The 14,618-nt window shown below is 39.6% G+C and overlaps 1 protein-coding gene across 2 annotated transcripts in view; it reads right to left on the minus strand.

The window, feature by feature from the left end:
• The window catches only part of dock1 (dedicator of cytokinesis 1), a 182,112-nt gene that overhangs the window by 49,876 nt on the left and 117,618 nt on the right, over positions 1–14,618 (minus strand). For both annotated transcript variants that reach the window (XM_044178135.1, XM_044178136.1), the window contains exons 28-29: positions 13,359–13,460; positions 11,719–11,813 (exon numbers count right to left, since the gene is read on the minus strand). In XM_044178135.1, coding sequence (XP_044034070.1) covers positions 11,719–11,813; positions 13,359–13,460 — 197 coding nt within the window. The remainder of the gene's footprint in view (positions 1–11,718; positions 11,814–13,358; positions 13,461–14,618) is intronic.

Raw genomic sequence — 14,618 nt, forward strand, 5'->3', positions numbered from 1 at the left:
ATCAGGGTAGCGCTAATCATATCCAGAAATCACGGGCTTCCCTATTTTCTGCTTAGGGAGACAAAAACATAACTTTAACTTGTTAATTAGGCAGTGCAAAAGCAAGATAGCACCTCCAACACGTTAAAGTCATTCTGATACTGTAAACATAAGGCATCATTATGAGAAATATGCTCCATCAAACTGTCAGTGTCAGAAAAATCACCCTATTACTGCTGATTGATGGGTGTGCTGTACATTTACATTTCAGCACAAACAACAGGAGGACTTGCTTTTCTTACCCTTTTAAAAAATGTTTTAAATCCGCTAATTTCCTGCAGCAGGGGTACACAGGCTTGAGGTCTGTTGGATGATCTTCACCACAGACACCTAGCATATATGCTAATGAAAAGTTATTAGCAAATCATACTTGCTAATTGAGTTCAGAGAGCATCCTCGATAATGATCACGATCTATTTGCATACTATTGCTGAATAGCTGGCGTATCTACCTGTGCTCAGAGATAAGGCAAGGTCAAAAACCTTCATTATCAGACCAGTTAATTAAATTAGATTACCTTTATTTCAGACACCTCATCTAATATTAGATCAATTTATCTGTCAACATATTTTCATTCATTCTCACTGCAGTTCCTCTAGTGCATCTTAATTACAGTGCATCTGACTCTTGCTAAAGTTGGTCATGGCTTTTGAGATAAAGTAGGCTGTAAGAATTTATACTGAGAAGCACACCCCAGGGAAGCTAAGGGAAGCTCTAATGACTCAAAAATATCACTGGGGTGAGTCAAAGGACTGCTCTCATCTGTTAGACGTTTCCATTTACACTGAGGGAAAAAGAACTCCTCACTTCACATTAACATTCAAACCACTTAGCAATAAAGAGCTATTAAACCTAGCTGGGATGAGGGTGCCAAAATAAAATATTTGCACCAAATACAAAAGGGGTCTTATATCTTCAAGCTGAAATCAATTATGTACTTTAATTAATACATCTGGAGTGGTGAATGGTGGAGTGTGCTGAAACACTAACAACACAACATTAACTTGAAATTTTTATGGAGTTTGTCGGGTTGCACATAACAGCTGACAATGCCAAACAACAACAAACTTAAAGCTAGATACTCTATCATCTTTTCTGTAGTTTGAGCATCCAACATGCTGATGTTTAGCAGGTATAATGTTATCTTAGCTTAGTGTGTTAGCATGCCAACAATTACGGGGCGACTGTGGCTCAGGAGGTAGAGCGGGTCGTCTACTGATCACAGGGTTGACGATTCGATCCCCACCTCCTTCTGTCCACATGTCGAAGTGTCCTTGGGCAAGACACTAAACCCCAAATGGTAGCTCGCTGCCATCGGTGTGTGGGTGTGTGTGTGAATGGGTGAATGAGGTGCAAAAACCTTGTAAAGCGCTTTGGATAAAAGCGCTATTTAAATATAGTAATTTACCATTTTCTAATTAGCACTAAACACAAACAACAACTGAGGCTGATGGGAATGTCAATAGTTTTGCAGGTATTTGGTCATAAATCAAAGCATAGAACAAATTGAAACTTTGACCTGATGGTGACACTAGAGGAAAAGTCAGGGGCTCACCAAAGTCATTAGAAAGCATCTTCTGGGGACAATGATTGTCTGTACCAAATTTAATGGCAATCCATCACATAGTTGTCGAGATATTTCAGTCTGAACCAAAGTGGTGGACCGGCCGACATTGCCATCATTAGAGCAATGCTGCTAGCATGGCTAAAAAAGTAAACATTAAATGTTGATTGCCTCATTAACTTTCTTTAAACTACTGATGATATATTTGAGGTAATTTTTGTTGCGATAGCATTATTTTTAAGCAAGGTAATATACAAATAGTATTATATGATGAATATGACATACGGTCAGTGATTAAAAATGAAAGCTCTACAGGAATAGTGAAATCTCTGGAAGTTACTGACAGAACCAGAAGACCCTCAGAAGACTCTTCCTGCATTTTTCTGTAGAAAACCGATAATAGAGGACAAGTAAAAAATAACCAGCTATGTGTGTTTGTGAGTTGGCACACACATAATGTGTCTGTGAGGCTGTATAAAATGACACTGGAAAATATATGATTTCTGACTGACCCCACAGGCCAATACTGTGAAAAAAGCTACAGTCCCTTTGACTTGGCAGCACCAGGCAGTGTGATGCCAGTGTCAGAGCTGAAGAGCGCTAGTTTCTGCCAGCCTATAAACAGAGATCTGAGATGTAACAATGACAGCTAAGGGTGTTTTTCATCCAGGCAAAAGTTTGTGAAGAGGTGAACGGATTACTAATGAGGCAACACAGGCTGATTTACACAGAACTCCAAATATTAGTGAGTAGGAAAACTCCAACTTTCTGCACAGGAGTCAGAGTGTTGGCAAAGTTCATGTTGGATGAGGTAATGAAGCCAATTCAAAGTATCAGATGAATCATGAAGCAATTAAAACATATTCTAACAGTCTAAACTTTTAACATTTTGTCTTTTTTCACAATTTCTTTTAAATACAAATGATATGCCTGAAGAAGACTAGGGTGAAAACTGTATTGCACACAATACACAAAAGAAGAAAATTTTCACACTTTCTGTGAAATTTGTGAACTCTTTTGATGAAGACAGCCATGTTTCATAGAGGTTTATGCGGATTTATACCCTTGACAGCACTTATTAGCAGTGTAGTAGAGATGATTATAAAGGGCATTGGCATATTAGCAGACTGACATTCATGCCATGTGTGCCCTTTTAGTAAATGTTGATTGCAGTGTGCATCAATGCTAGTTTGAATGCCAAATTAAATACACATCAGATATGCAGTCATGAAATGGGGCCGTTTGGTTTGATACACTGTTGATCTAAAGACAAAAGTAATTTGGTTATCAAAGTGAAAGAGTATTCATCGAGTGTACAGCAAACATGTCAGTAATGTTCAGAGTGGAAAGACAGAAATGAGCTACAGCATATTCACTTTGTCTCAAATGAAACATCTGCCTTTGTGTAGTGATCCTTATTTTATATCCGACAGAAAAAATGTAATTTCACTTGTCTACCAGCACAAGAAAATAAAAAGTCATGGTCATTGACAAAACAGAGGTGAAAAAGTCAAGTACACATTTGAGGTACTTCATTTCCATTTTCTGCTCTTTCATTCTTCTACTCTGCATTTTATAGGAAATACTGTACTTTTTACTCCACTACAGTCATTTGACAGCTGTAATTACTAGCTTAATTGCGGATTAAGAATTTACTGTACATACAAAACATATGAACATCTTATAAATTGTGATGCACTGTTATAAATTAAACTCCTTAAAATTAGCTCTGCCTTGACAACACAAAAAATGCTGCTAGGTTAATTTTAATCTGTAATATTAATCTAATAGTATAATGATATAACACTCTGAAAGGGGGAATTCAGTAAAATAAGAACTTTGATTTCAGTACAATTTGCTTCTAACACTTTTGTATGTAAGTAAATAAGTACAATTCTGAATGCAGGACATTTTGACACTGTAGTATTGCTACTTTTACTTAAGTAAATGATCTGAATACTTCCACTTTGGGCTCCAATGTAGTAGGTCCAGTTGACAGTTTTCCTACACAGTAAGCCACCCTGCTGCTTTTTGGTAATGACTTTGATAAAACCATGTTGAGAGAAATCACACTGGATGTTATCGCTCCTCAGGGGGCACTATTTAAAGGCCAACTGACTGGGTACAATCACAGCCACTCAAGTGGCACTGCACTCCATGGGCAAAACAATATTACTTGCCTGGGAAAAGGCTTATTGTCAAGCAGATATACACATAGTGACAGACATTAACACAAACTTGAAGTGGTAGACTCCGAGTAGTCTATGAAGGTGGTCTGTTTGGCATTTACATCAGAGTTCTTTGAGTATGTATGGAGATGGAAAATTAACTTAAAGCTTCTAACCTACACTGGCATGCTGGCAAACAAATACCCATACATCTGGCAGCAGCTGATGATGTAGTGCAGCACTATGTCACAAACCATGTTTCATGGCTCTCCCATGGTTCCTCTGTAAAGCTGTGTCTTAATGTCATTATTGCTGAATTAGCAATCAGGGTTTCAACATGCAGGCACAAACCACACACAAGAGAGTAGACAACTGTCATTACATTAACAAAGCAGCATAGTAGGAAAACCATGTAACGGTCAGGCTCTTCTTTTCAGCTCGCAATACCAAAAGTCTGAGGAAGCACTGGTAGTGTGCATTGAAATGAGTGTGCAAAGATCATTTGGGAAGCCTACTGTCAAACATCTATGTAGCTACATATAGTATTTTCTCTTAAATTTTTACTGGAAGTTCATAATAAAACCTCTCATAAATATACACTCAGTTGCCAGTTTATTAGGTACATGTAGCTAAAACTAAGACAGTCTAACACAACAGTCCTGCAATAAATCCAACCTTCATGAAGGTTATGATTTTTATTGAAACAGTTTTAGAGAGGTGTTGATTCAACTGTATTGTTGAAATGTATCGCATTATACAGAGAGGTGTTTCTATTATTTTGTTCACCCTACTTCATTCATGAACTTATTTATGGCAAGACTGTTGTATTAGACTGCATTAGTTCTAGTTAGGTGTAACGTATAAACTGGCAATTGAGTGTATATGACACTACTAACTAAAACATGTTTTAATACTTTGAGGAAATCGTAATAATTGAATAGTTTTATCAGTAAATGTACAAATGTTTTTGTCAAGTTTTAGATGTCAGATGTATTTGTTTGTTTAGGTTTCATCCTGTTCTTAGCACCTGATGAATGGGAAAAGTACATACAGCAGTGTCTGGTGTAAACCCCATATCTCCAAAATGTCAGCTTTTCAGAAATTTATATTATAAACCCCCCCTCACATTTTTAGGCAATGATGCTTCGTTGAAGTTACCTAATGGAGCTTGAAAGGATTTCAAGAATCTTGCAATTTTTTGAGACCCACAGGACCATGCAATGTGTCTGAAAGTAACCACAAATGGAGTTGTGAGGTTTTCAACTAGCATTCTTTCAGAAGCACACTCCAAGAGGAGAGTATGTCAAATCAGCTACCCATGAGCCCACAGGCACTGTTTTTTTTTATCTTGGTGGGTGGTGGGTTGTACGGGGGCAAACAGGATCAATACACCATTGGCAGGCTTTTCATTCTCTGTGAGTCCTCCTTCCTTCCTGCCTTCCAGACCTGCCCTCCAGGTCCTGGATTAGTCATGGAGAGAACTCCAAACAGCAGCCATCCAGCTTCAGAAACCCTCTCCTAATGAGTCTGTGAGGAACTGATGGCATGGGTTATCGAGTTAAAGAGCTGCCTCTTCAGCTCATCTGGGCTTTTATCTTTTCATCTGGCACACTGGGCTCTCTGAGAACTCCCCATTCATCTCTCAATCTACTGTTCTTACACATAATTAACAGCTCCGGAAGAAACTTTTGGCGTCATTTGGGGAAATGAACTGATTATGAGAAGGTCACCTGATGTTAACTCAAATCTAATACATTAAAAGTTTGATCACGTGTCCTAGTAAGCCTGCAAAGACGTGTTATGTATTCTCTTGCATGTCGCACAAAGACAAAAATAATACAATGACTGCAAGAAAACAGCTGTTCGGTTTATCTCACTATTTTGTGTGGATAACACAGTGGTTTATAACTTTTAAAACTTGATTTTAACCTTTAAAACGTGTATCCATTTAGCAGTGATTATTAAACAATATTTTACTTGATCTGTTAACTGTCTTTTTGTTGTAATCTAAGTGGTTAAAGTGTTAAGCTTTTAGATTCGAGAAAAAAAGGCTCAACACTTTATCAATTTGTGAAATATCACTAATTGCAGTTGATCACCTAACATAATTTTTACTCAATCTGTTAATTAAGTCTTTTGGTTGCTGCAACATCCACAGCTGTTCAAATGCGTCACTTTATAACTGGAAGAAAAAAAACAAACAAATGAACATTGTTCAGATTGATGATGATGACTGCACTTAGTATGCAGCGATTCAGCACATCTCGGGCTATAAGGTTCAAGAGTGCAGAGCTCTTGAAAAGTTTACTATGCAAATCTGTAAGGGAGCACATTTAGCTGACTGTACAAAGCAGCCAGCAGCTGTTGTCTGGTAAAGAATGTGATACAAGGTTTGTCATCCCTGGGAGAAAACCGACAGTGACTATAGTGCCAACTTGTGCTAATTCAGTAAGCGCTCTTTAGCAAAAATCAAGGTTTACCTACAGGGCCCTTGTACGTCTAAAAAGGCAAGAATAAACTCACATCAAGTGTTATATCTTCTTTCCTGAAGCTTTTGTGAAATTGCCACGTTTAAAGAGGAGCTTAAATTGTTTGATACTTACTTTAAATACTTAATTTTTACAAAGAGCACTCTAGTCAAATCTTGTTGTTTCATTTTACTGTGACTCTGCAACAAAGATGGCTAAAATGCCAAATGTTATGGGCACCAAATAACATATATATGACCCCAATATCTGTGTTAGGGGGCACATAATGAAGTTCTCATACAACAATGACTTTAATGAGCAAACACGTTCCTTGTCATTTTGGAGACCAAGTGTGAGTCCATCTCTACTGCCAATTAACTGTGACTATTAAGCCATGGCCAGTTGGCATGGGGGAAATGGCAGTCAGTGGCTAACCAGCCTGATGCTGCTGTCCCCGGGGCAATTAGAGCCCATAAATCAGTTTACAACCTGGAGGAAGTAAGAGGCGATGGGTGGAGAAGGAGGAGTGGGAGGAAACGACTGCTGCTACTGCTGATGCCCATCTCATTAGTGGTGCTATCATAATGTGTGGACATGAAAGAACCGTCTGCTGGTGCTGTGGGTGGCTATCTGTGTGCTGAATGTGGCATGTGTGGATTGCCCAGAAACAAGACACTGTGAGGAAGGACTGAGGGATATTCAAATATGCTTCATAAGGCTTCCAAATGTATTTTAAAATTCTAAAATCTGTCAACTGAGTTTTGATGTTGCTAAAAAAAATGCATGCTTTAAATCACTTGACAAAAACAGGAACAAGCAATTATTTTAAAAGGTCTACTAACCAAAATTTTTATATTAACATTGGATCAAATGACTACGTTGCTTATAGTGGTGAACCTCTAGAGAAATATCACCCAACTCTTCGGTTACCCTTAGCTATGGAGCTTTTTAACATCTTTTAGCGATTTGTTCTGGATTTATGGCACATTTACTATATGGTTCAGTCTCATCACTCTCATTAATCCTTTTTCCAGCAGAAGGCAGTAGTTTTCAGCCAACAAGCTCTGATAAACCCACATTTCTGTATACTACCTGCCCAGCACTAATGGGCAGACAGACAAAGTTAACAACTAGCTGGTGATTACAGTCAGACATCTAAAGCTAAAGAGCCAGATATTTGACAACCAGGAGTTGGTGGAGACCAAACCAGGGCTAAGAGGAGAATAAATATTTGACTTCTGTTAAATTCTAATTTTGCTCCATGTCTACTGGAAGTGTAAATAGGCAACATCCAATAATAGCCATGTCAGCCAAACCATTTTTGTAAGGGCTATGTCAGAGGTATGTATTGTTCAGTTCTTTGAGTTCAAAAACAGATATTAACACAGCTTTAAAAATATAATTGAATATTAGGATGCAGTGGTGGTTCAAGTTTAATGCTACAGCCTCTGAGACGTGACTTTTTATTGCAGAGACTGCCGTGAATTCAATCAATCAGTGCTCTGGCAATCAAAGAGTGTGCAGCAACAGAGCATGACGCATGCACATAGCTTCTATGCTCTTAGATTATTAATGCAAAACATTTATAGTTCTCTCATGGGATGAATGAATGTGTCACCTTGGGTTCTCACTATGGGGAGCAGGAAACAACTGATCAAAACACACGTTGACGGATGGCAACAAATGGAAGAGTTTTGCTAATTTTTTGCAAAGCCGACACCTTCAGTATTCAAACAGGCTCAAATATAAAGACTGTGAGATGAGTCAGACTTTGACAGCCTTATTTTTCATTGAGTTGAACAATGATTTAACAAGCAAGTGGCTGAATGCACTGACTAGAATGGAGCATTAATCTAACGGCTGTCACAAACAAGTACAAGTAGACAAAAGGTTCAATTGGGGAAGATTCTGCTGAGGCATAGGAAATGACACATTGGCCTCTAGTCTGCAAGTCAAAAATAAATAATTTCACAGGCAACAAAGTATGATCTGAGAATGAACTGCTGGGAGCTCAGTGATGCTCGTCACATCCCTAAAGCTGCTCCAGAAAGAACAGGATCACAGTGGGTATGGAGTGTTTGAACAAGCTTGTTAGTCCAATGCAGGCATGTAGGAGCATGCGTGGGCATGTGGCTTAGGAGGGTCAGGACTGCATGTTTCTATTCCCTAACACTGTAGCTCAGTCTACAGCCGAACAGATGTGATTTGCACACCTGCAGGGCGCAGGGGAGCATCATCACCAAGCTACGCCGATGTCTTCTGCATTGTTGCCCAGGTGGCTGATGATGTTTTTAGGGGGACCAGTGTGAATTCAAAAAGGAATCTGGCTTGAATCAACAGAACCAAAATTAAGTAGCAATGCAATCTCAAGTCAGATATCCTAGCTGATGGTGATGTTGGAATAGTTTTGGAAAGAGTGGTCAGGGAATCAAACTGCTCACAGTCAACTAGCGGCTGCTCTATAAGCTCTGAACCTGCTGTAAATGGCCACATTGAAGCTGCACTCCAACAGATACAGCTCCAGGTACTCTGTTGTAATGTGAAAAGCCTTGTTATTTCAATTTTGGTGTTCCTCTTTTTTTGTCTGCTGCATGTCTGATGTTCCATTAAAGGGGAACGCCACCGATTTTACACATCAAAGTCTGTTTAAAAGTCTTGGGGAGTACTACTGCATCTTCTTTTCCTTTCGGCTGTTCGCTTTCAGGGGTCGCCACAGCGAATCATGTGCCTCCATCTAACCCTGTCCTCTGCATCCTCTTCACTCACACCAATTAACTTCATGTCCTCTCACTACATCCATAAATCTCCTCTTTGGTCTTCCTCTAGACCTCCTGCCTGGCAGCTCCAACCTCAGCATCCTTCTACCAATATATTCACAGTCTCTCCTCTGAACATGTCCAAACCACCTCAATCTGGCCTCTCTGACTTTATCTCCGAAACATCTAACATGAGCTGTCCCTCTGATGTACTCATTCCTGATCCTGTCCATCCTCGTCACTCCCAAAGAGAACCTCAACATCTTAAGCTCTGCTACCTCCAGCTCTGCCTCTTGTCTTTTCTTCAGTGCCACTGTCTCTAAGCTGTACAACATCGCTGGTCTCACCACCGTCTTGAACACCTTTCCTTTCATTCTTGCTGATACTCTTTTATCACACAACACACCTGACACTTTTCTCCACCCGTTCCAACCTGCTTGCACTCGCCTCTTCACCTCTTTTCCAAAGTCTCCATTGCTCTAAACCGTTGACCTTAAGTATTTAAAGTCCTGCACCTTCTTCACCTCTGCTCCCTGTAACCTCACCGTTCCACCTGGGTCCCTCTCATTGACACACATATATTCTGTCTTACTGCGGCTAAGCTTCATTCCTCTGTTTTCCAGAGCAGCCCTCCATCTCTCTAGATTTTCCTCCACCTGCTCCCTGCTCTCACTACAAATCACAATGTCATCCGCAAACATCATAGTCCATGGAGATTCCTGTCTAACCTCATCTGTCAGCCTGTCCATCACCAGAGCAAACAAGAAGGGGCTCAGAGCCGATCCTTGATGCAGACCCACCTCCACCTTGAACTCCTCTGTCACACCTACAGCACACCTCACCTCGGTCTTACAGCTCTCATACATGCTCTGCACCACTCTAACATACTTCTTTGCCACTCCAGACTTCCTCATACAATACCACAGCTCCTCTCTCACCTCGCACCCTGTCATACGCTTTCTCTAAATCTACGAAGACACAATGCAACTCCCTATGACCTTCTCTGTACTTCTCCATCAGCATCCTCAAAGCAAATACTGCATCTGTTGTACTCTTTCTAGGCATGAAACCATATTGCTGCTCACAAATGCTCACCTCTGCCCTTAGCCTAGCTTCCACTACTCTTTCCCACAACTTCATTGTATGGCTCATCAGCTTTATTCCTCTGTAGTTGCCACAGCTCTGCACATCTCCCTTGTTCTTAAAAATTGGCACCAGTACACTTCTCCTCCATTCCTCGGGCATCCTCTCACTCTCCAAGATCTTGTTAAACAAACTAGTCAGAAACGCTACTGCCACCTCTCCTAGACACTTCCATACCTCCACAGGTATGTCATCAGGACCAACTGCCTTTCCACTCTTCATCCTCTTCAACGTCCTCCTCACTTCACTCTTGCTAATCTTTGATACTTCCTGCTCCACACCAGTCACGTCTTCTACTCTTCGTTCCCTTTCATTTTCCTCATTCATCAACTCTTCAAAGTACTCCTTCCATCTTCCCATCACACTCCTGGCACCTGTCAATACATTTCCATCCTTATCTTTAATCACCCTAACCTGCTGCACATCCTTCCCATCTCTATCTCTTTGTCTGGCCAACCTGTACAAATCCATCTCTCCCTCTTTATTGGGGAGTACTACTGCATATGTGAAAAAAAAATATTTAAAGCCTTTTTTGGCTCCAGAAGGAGCTGTGCAAAATCTGAATCTAAATTGCCTCAAGTTATGTTACTTGAGTCAGTGTCGGTTGGGGCTGAAATTTGAAAATGAAATAAATCTAGGGGTGTGGAGAAAGAAGTGATGTTACATGATTTCTGTAGCCCACTCTTCATCTCTACATGTGGATCAAAGATACATTAGCCGCTACTAGCATAACACACCCAAATCATTGGCCGTACTTTAAGGGTTTGAGTTGCATTCTGGGTAATGTAGGCACCAGGTTTCAACTAGGAAGAAGAATGAGTGGAATACAGAAGTCGATATCTCTGGTTCTGCTGCAACGATTTAGATTCTTTTTAACAACAACGTTATAGGAGTACTCTTTTAAAACATATGTAAATTTCAGTGACCATGGATCTTTGACAACAGTTCAGAACACATCTAGCAGTTTAAATAATGCATGGATGCTATTAGGGAGAAAGGAATTTTCTTTTTTTAGTAGTCGAAAAACAAACTTAAGGTTTCACTCTGACAGCTGTTGCTCGGCCATTGCATAATTGAGCACTACAACACATTCTGGTACATGTCTCTTATGAAAAGATACAAATGGAAGTATTAAAAAAAAAAAATCATAACTTCATCCGACAAGTGCACAAAAGCACAGCTCTTGACTAAACTCCTAAACTGCAAAGTACATTTCATCTCTTTTTATATTTTCAACAAAAATGGAATCAGGCAAGGTTCACATTAATAAAACAGAAGGCTGTGGCAGCACAACAAGCAAGAAAGTAAAGAGATGCTGAGACTAAGTTTGGAGATTAGCAGGCAGCATACACCCGAGCATCTATAATTCATGTGATTGTTTGCGGCTGCGCTGACTGCTCATCTGATTGCTACGCTGCTGAGGCCTTGTGCCGATATTTGCATGGAGAGAAAAACATTAGAAAATACCCGTACCCACTTCTGACTGCTGTTCCTTAGCAACAACAGTGTAGAGAGTTTAAAGCAGCATACTTTGTGTGTTTTTGTGTGTGTACATGTGTGTCCAGTGGTGTCGTACTTACTTATTTTGCATCATGTTCATTATGACCCAGTCTGAGGGGTAGACGTTTTTCCCAATGAGATCTTTAAACATGATAAATGTTTCCATTAGGAAATCCTGTAAGAGAAAGAAAGTTTTTTAAAATGAAAACTGTTATTCTTCCCCACCTCCAAGATAAGAGCAATCTGAAATGAACTGTTAGCAGTTTGTGGCTTTCAGGCAGAAACAGCTTTTAGATTATTTTTTAAGGTCAAGGTGACATATATTTCCCCTTTGCAGGTGTTACTTGAGACCAATAATTCAGCGTTTCCTTAATGCTCAAATGTTGCGGTACAATGAAATTACAGCTGTCTTACTTCCCACAGGAAAACTATTCACGTAGTATTAAGATGACAAACCAGACTTATAATTATCACCTATTAAAGCACAACATGACAACTTGATAACTAGGTTCAGTTATACTACTAATAGATGCTCAGCTATAACTTCTCTACAGCAAAATGACTTCAAATTCTCCCTCCTTAACTTCAAACCCTGTCAATGCTACAAAGTCATCAACTTTTTTCTAATGGGAAATTTCTGGCATCTTTTTATCTTTTTCTTTTTTTAATTCTACTGTCACATAGAATAATCAGTAGCAGCTAAATACCTAAAATATAAATATGCATGTAAATCTATTTCTGGCTGTAAATGTTTCACTCCTGGATGAATCCCTGTGCTTTGTGGTGGCATGTTTAGAGAACAACTGCAAAACAACAAAGTCCTTTGGGCTGCATCCAGTTCTGAAATGTGGATATGGCCCACGCCAGCTTCAGGAACAATAAATCTGTGGAAAGATCCAGCTTCATCACAGTGACTGTTCCTGATCCTGCTATGGGAACTAGACAGGCAGCTTCAAACAAGCCCTGTGTACAAGGTCAGAGAGTTCTATTCATGTTGATTTCTTTTTACAGTCACCTGAAAAATATCATTAATGCCTCAATAAAAACATGTAGATAAATAAATACTGTTTAGCAGCATACACAAGCTCAATCAAACAACAACAAGTGCAAATAAGTAGTTATCTTGCTGATTCTATAAGTTCTTACACAAGCATTCATTCATTCCATACAAAGTAAAAGCAATATGTGCTACAAGTGAAGCCAAAATCTCTGTCTACTTAGATTATGAAGCTTTACCTGTAATTTAAATTACATTCTTGTCCTACCTATGATGCTCAAAAGTCTTTGTTGGGGTAAAAGCAAACAGTGGGATTTTCCCTACTTGTATATTAACATAATGCTAATCTGACAGCAGATACTAGAGAAATACCGCTTTGACGGAGGAATTATTTAGAGCTGAAATCCATAACATCATTGAGATTTATCCCTCCTCCACAACTTGTTGGCTACAACGAGTGATCTGCTTCCCTTAGGAGTTACTATCATCAAGAGCATGCTGTACATGTAGCAGCCTGAGAGCAAGGACTAACAGAAATTCAATTTCATACTTTATTGTGGAGGAAAAACATTTTCCTAACATGCCTAATCTAACTTTTGATTTCTAGAAAAGACCGAGGAAAAATATACTGAACTACAGGCCAGCATTTTAAGTTATTACATGACAATCTAGCCTGAGGTATCTCATCTCGTAGACACGGACACACTGATAAGGTATACTCACCACAACATCACTCCTTATCTTGCCAAAGGTGCTGATCAGATGAGCATAATGATAGTCGTCCATCTGCCTCAGTGTGGCAGTCATGCTGGCCACGAAGCTCCCCTGCAGAAGAGAAAGAAGTGCATTCAATACACAATCAAGTTCAAATTGAAGGCTGAGGATAGAATGACTTTGCCTGTGATTTTGATGGATACTGACAAGCTGAGTTGATTGGATCTGAGAACTGAAGCAGGCCTGGCCTCCCAGGTTTAGAAAGGTAGGCAACCTCACTCTGTGGCTGATCTTATTAACCTACTGCCCTCCACTCCCCAGTTCTTTGTCTCCACTGATTATAATGCCTGTGTGGTCACTAAAGTGCTGTCTTTACTTTGCAGTGTGCTATCCTGGCTCTGGTTAGCACGCTGCACATGTGCTGTGGAGAGCAGATAAGGGAAGGCTGGGTGGAGAGAGGCTTCCGCTGCCAGTCAGGTGTCATGCCAGTGTTTCCAAGAAAAGAACTGGGAGAGGAACTGGAAGGGGCCCTTCCTGACCATTAGCGTGACTGGATGGAGTTCGTACTGCTTAAGGTTGTGTGAGAAATTCACAGGAATAGATGAATTAAGCAAGGGACAAAGAATCATGATAATCAGCTACCAAGAGACTCATAGAGGAACAAAAGAAAAGTAGAAAGACACAGATGGCAAAGATATGATGTTGTAAGTACGTATTCATTAGGCTGCTATTAAACAAACAAAAGTCAACAAAAAAATCTTAATATGATACAGAATTTGCATAAACACTTTTGAAGAATAAAAGACAATACAGTATTATTATTGGAATGCTCTCAGATAGTTTTACCTCAACTAGCTAATCAAAGAAAATGCACCAAAGATAAGAGAAAGTAATTAAAACTGCTTTGTCACAGAATGCATGAAAGCACATCCAGATTAACAAGTCTAAGGTCTGATAAGCATTAAGATGCACAAGCATTACAGGTGTCTGTCTATCTCCAACTCAAAAACTACTAAAGTAAGCATCATATCGCTGGATTGAGACTGACCTTTTCCATGACTCACAACATACATCTTTAACTAGACCTAACAAAAGCAATGACCTATGGGAAACAGATTTTTCAAAAGAGAAGAAAAAATAAGGCCAAAATGTAAAGTTCTCCAATTGAATACCTCTTTAAAGACATATTTTAACTTTATTTCCATCTCTGACTCAAAGTATCTGTCTTAACACAAAGACAGATGCAAAAGGCAGCTTTAATACACTTTT

Source organism: Siniperca chuatsi, linkage group LG20 (assembly GCF_020085105.1).
Source record: "Siniperca chuatsi isolate FFG_IHB_CAS linkage group LG20, ASM2008510v1, whole genome shotgun sequence".
Lineage (NCBI taxonomy): Eukaryota > Metazoa > Chordata > Actinopteri > Centrarchiformes > Sinipercidae > Siniperca > Siniperca chuatsi.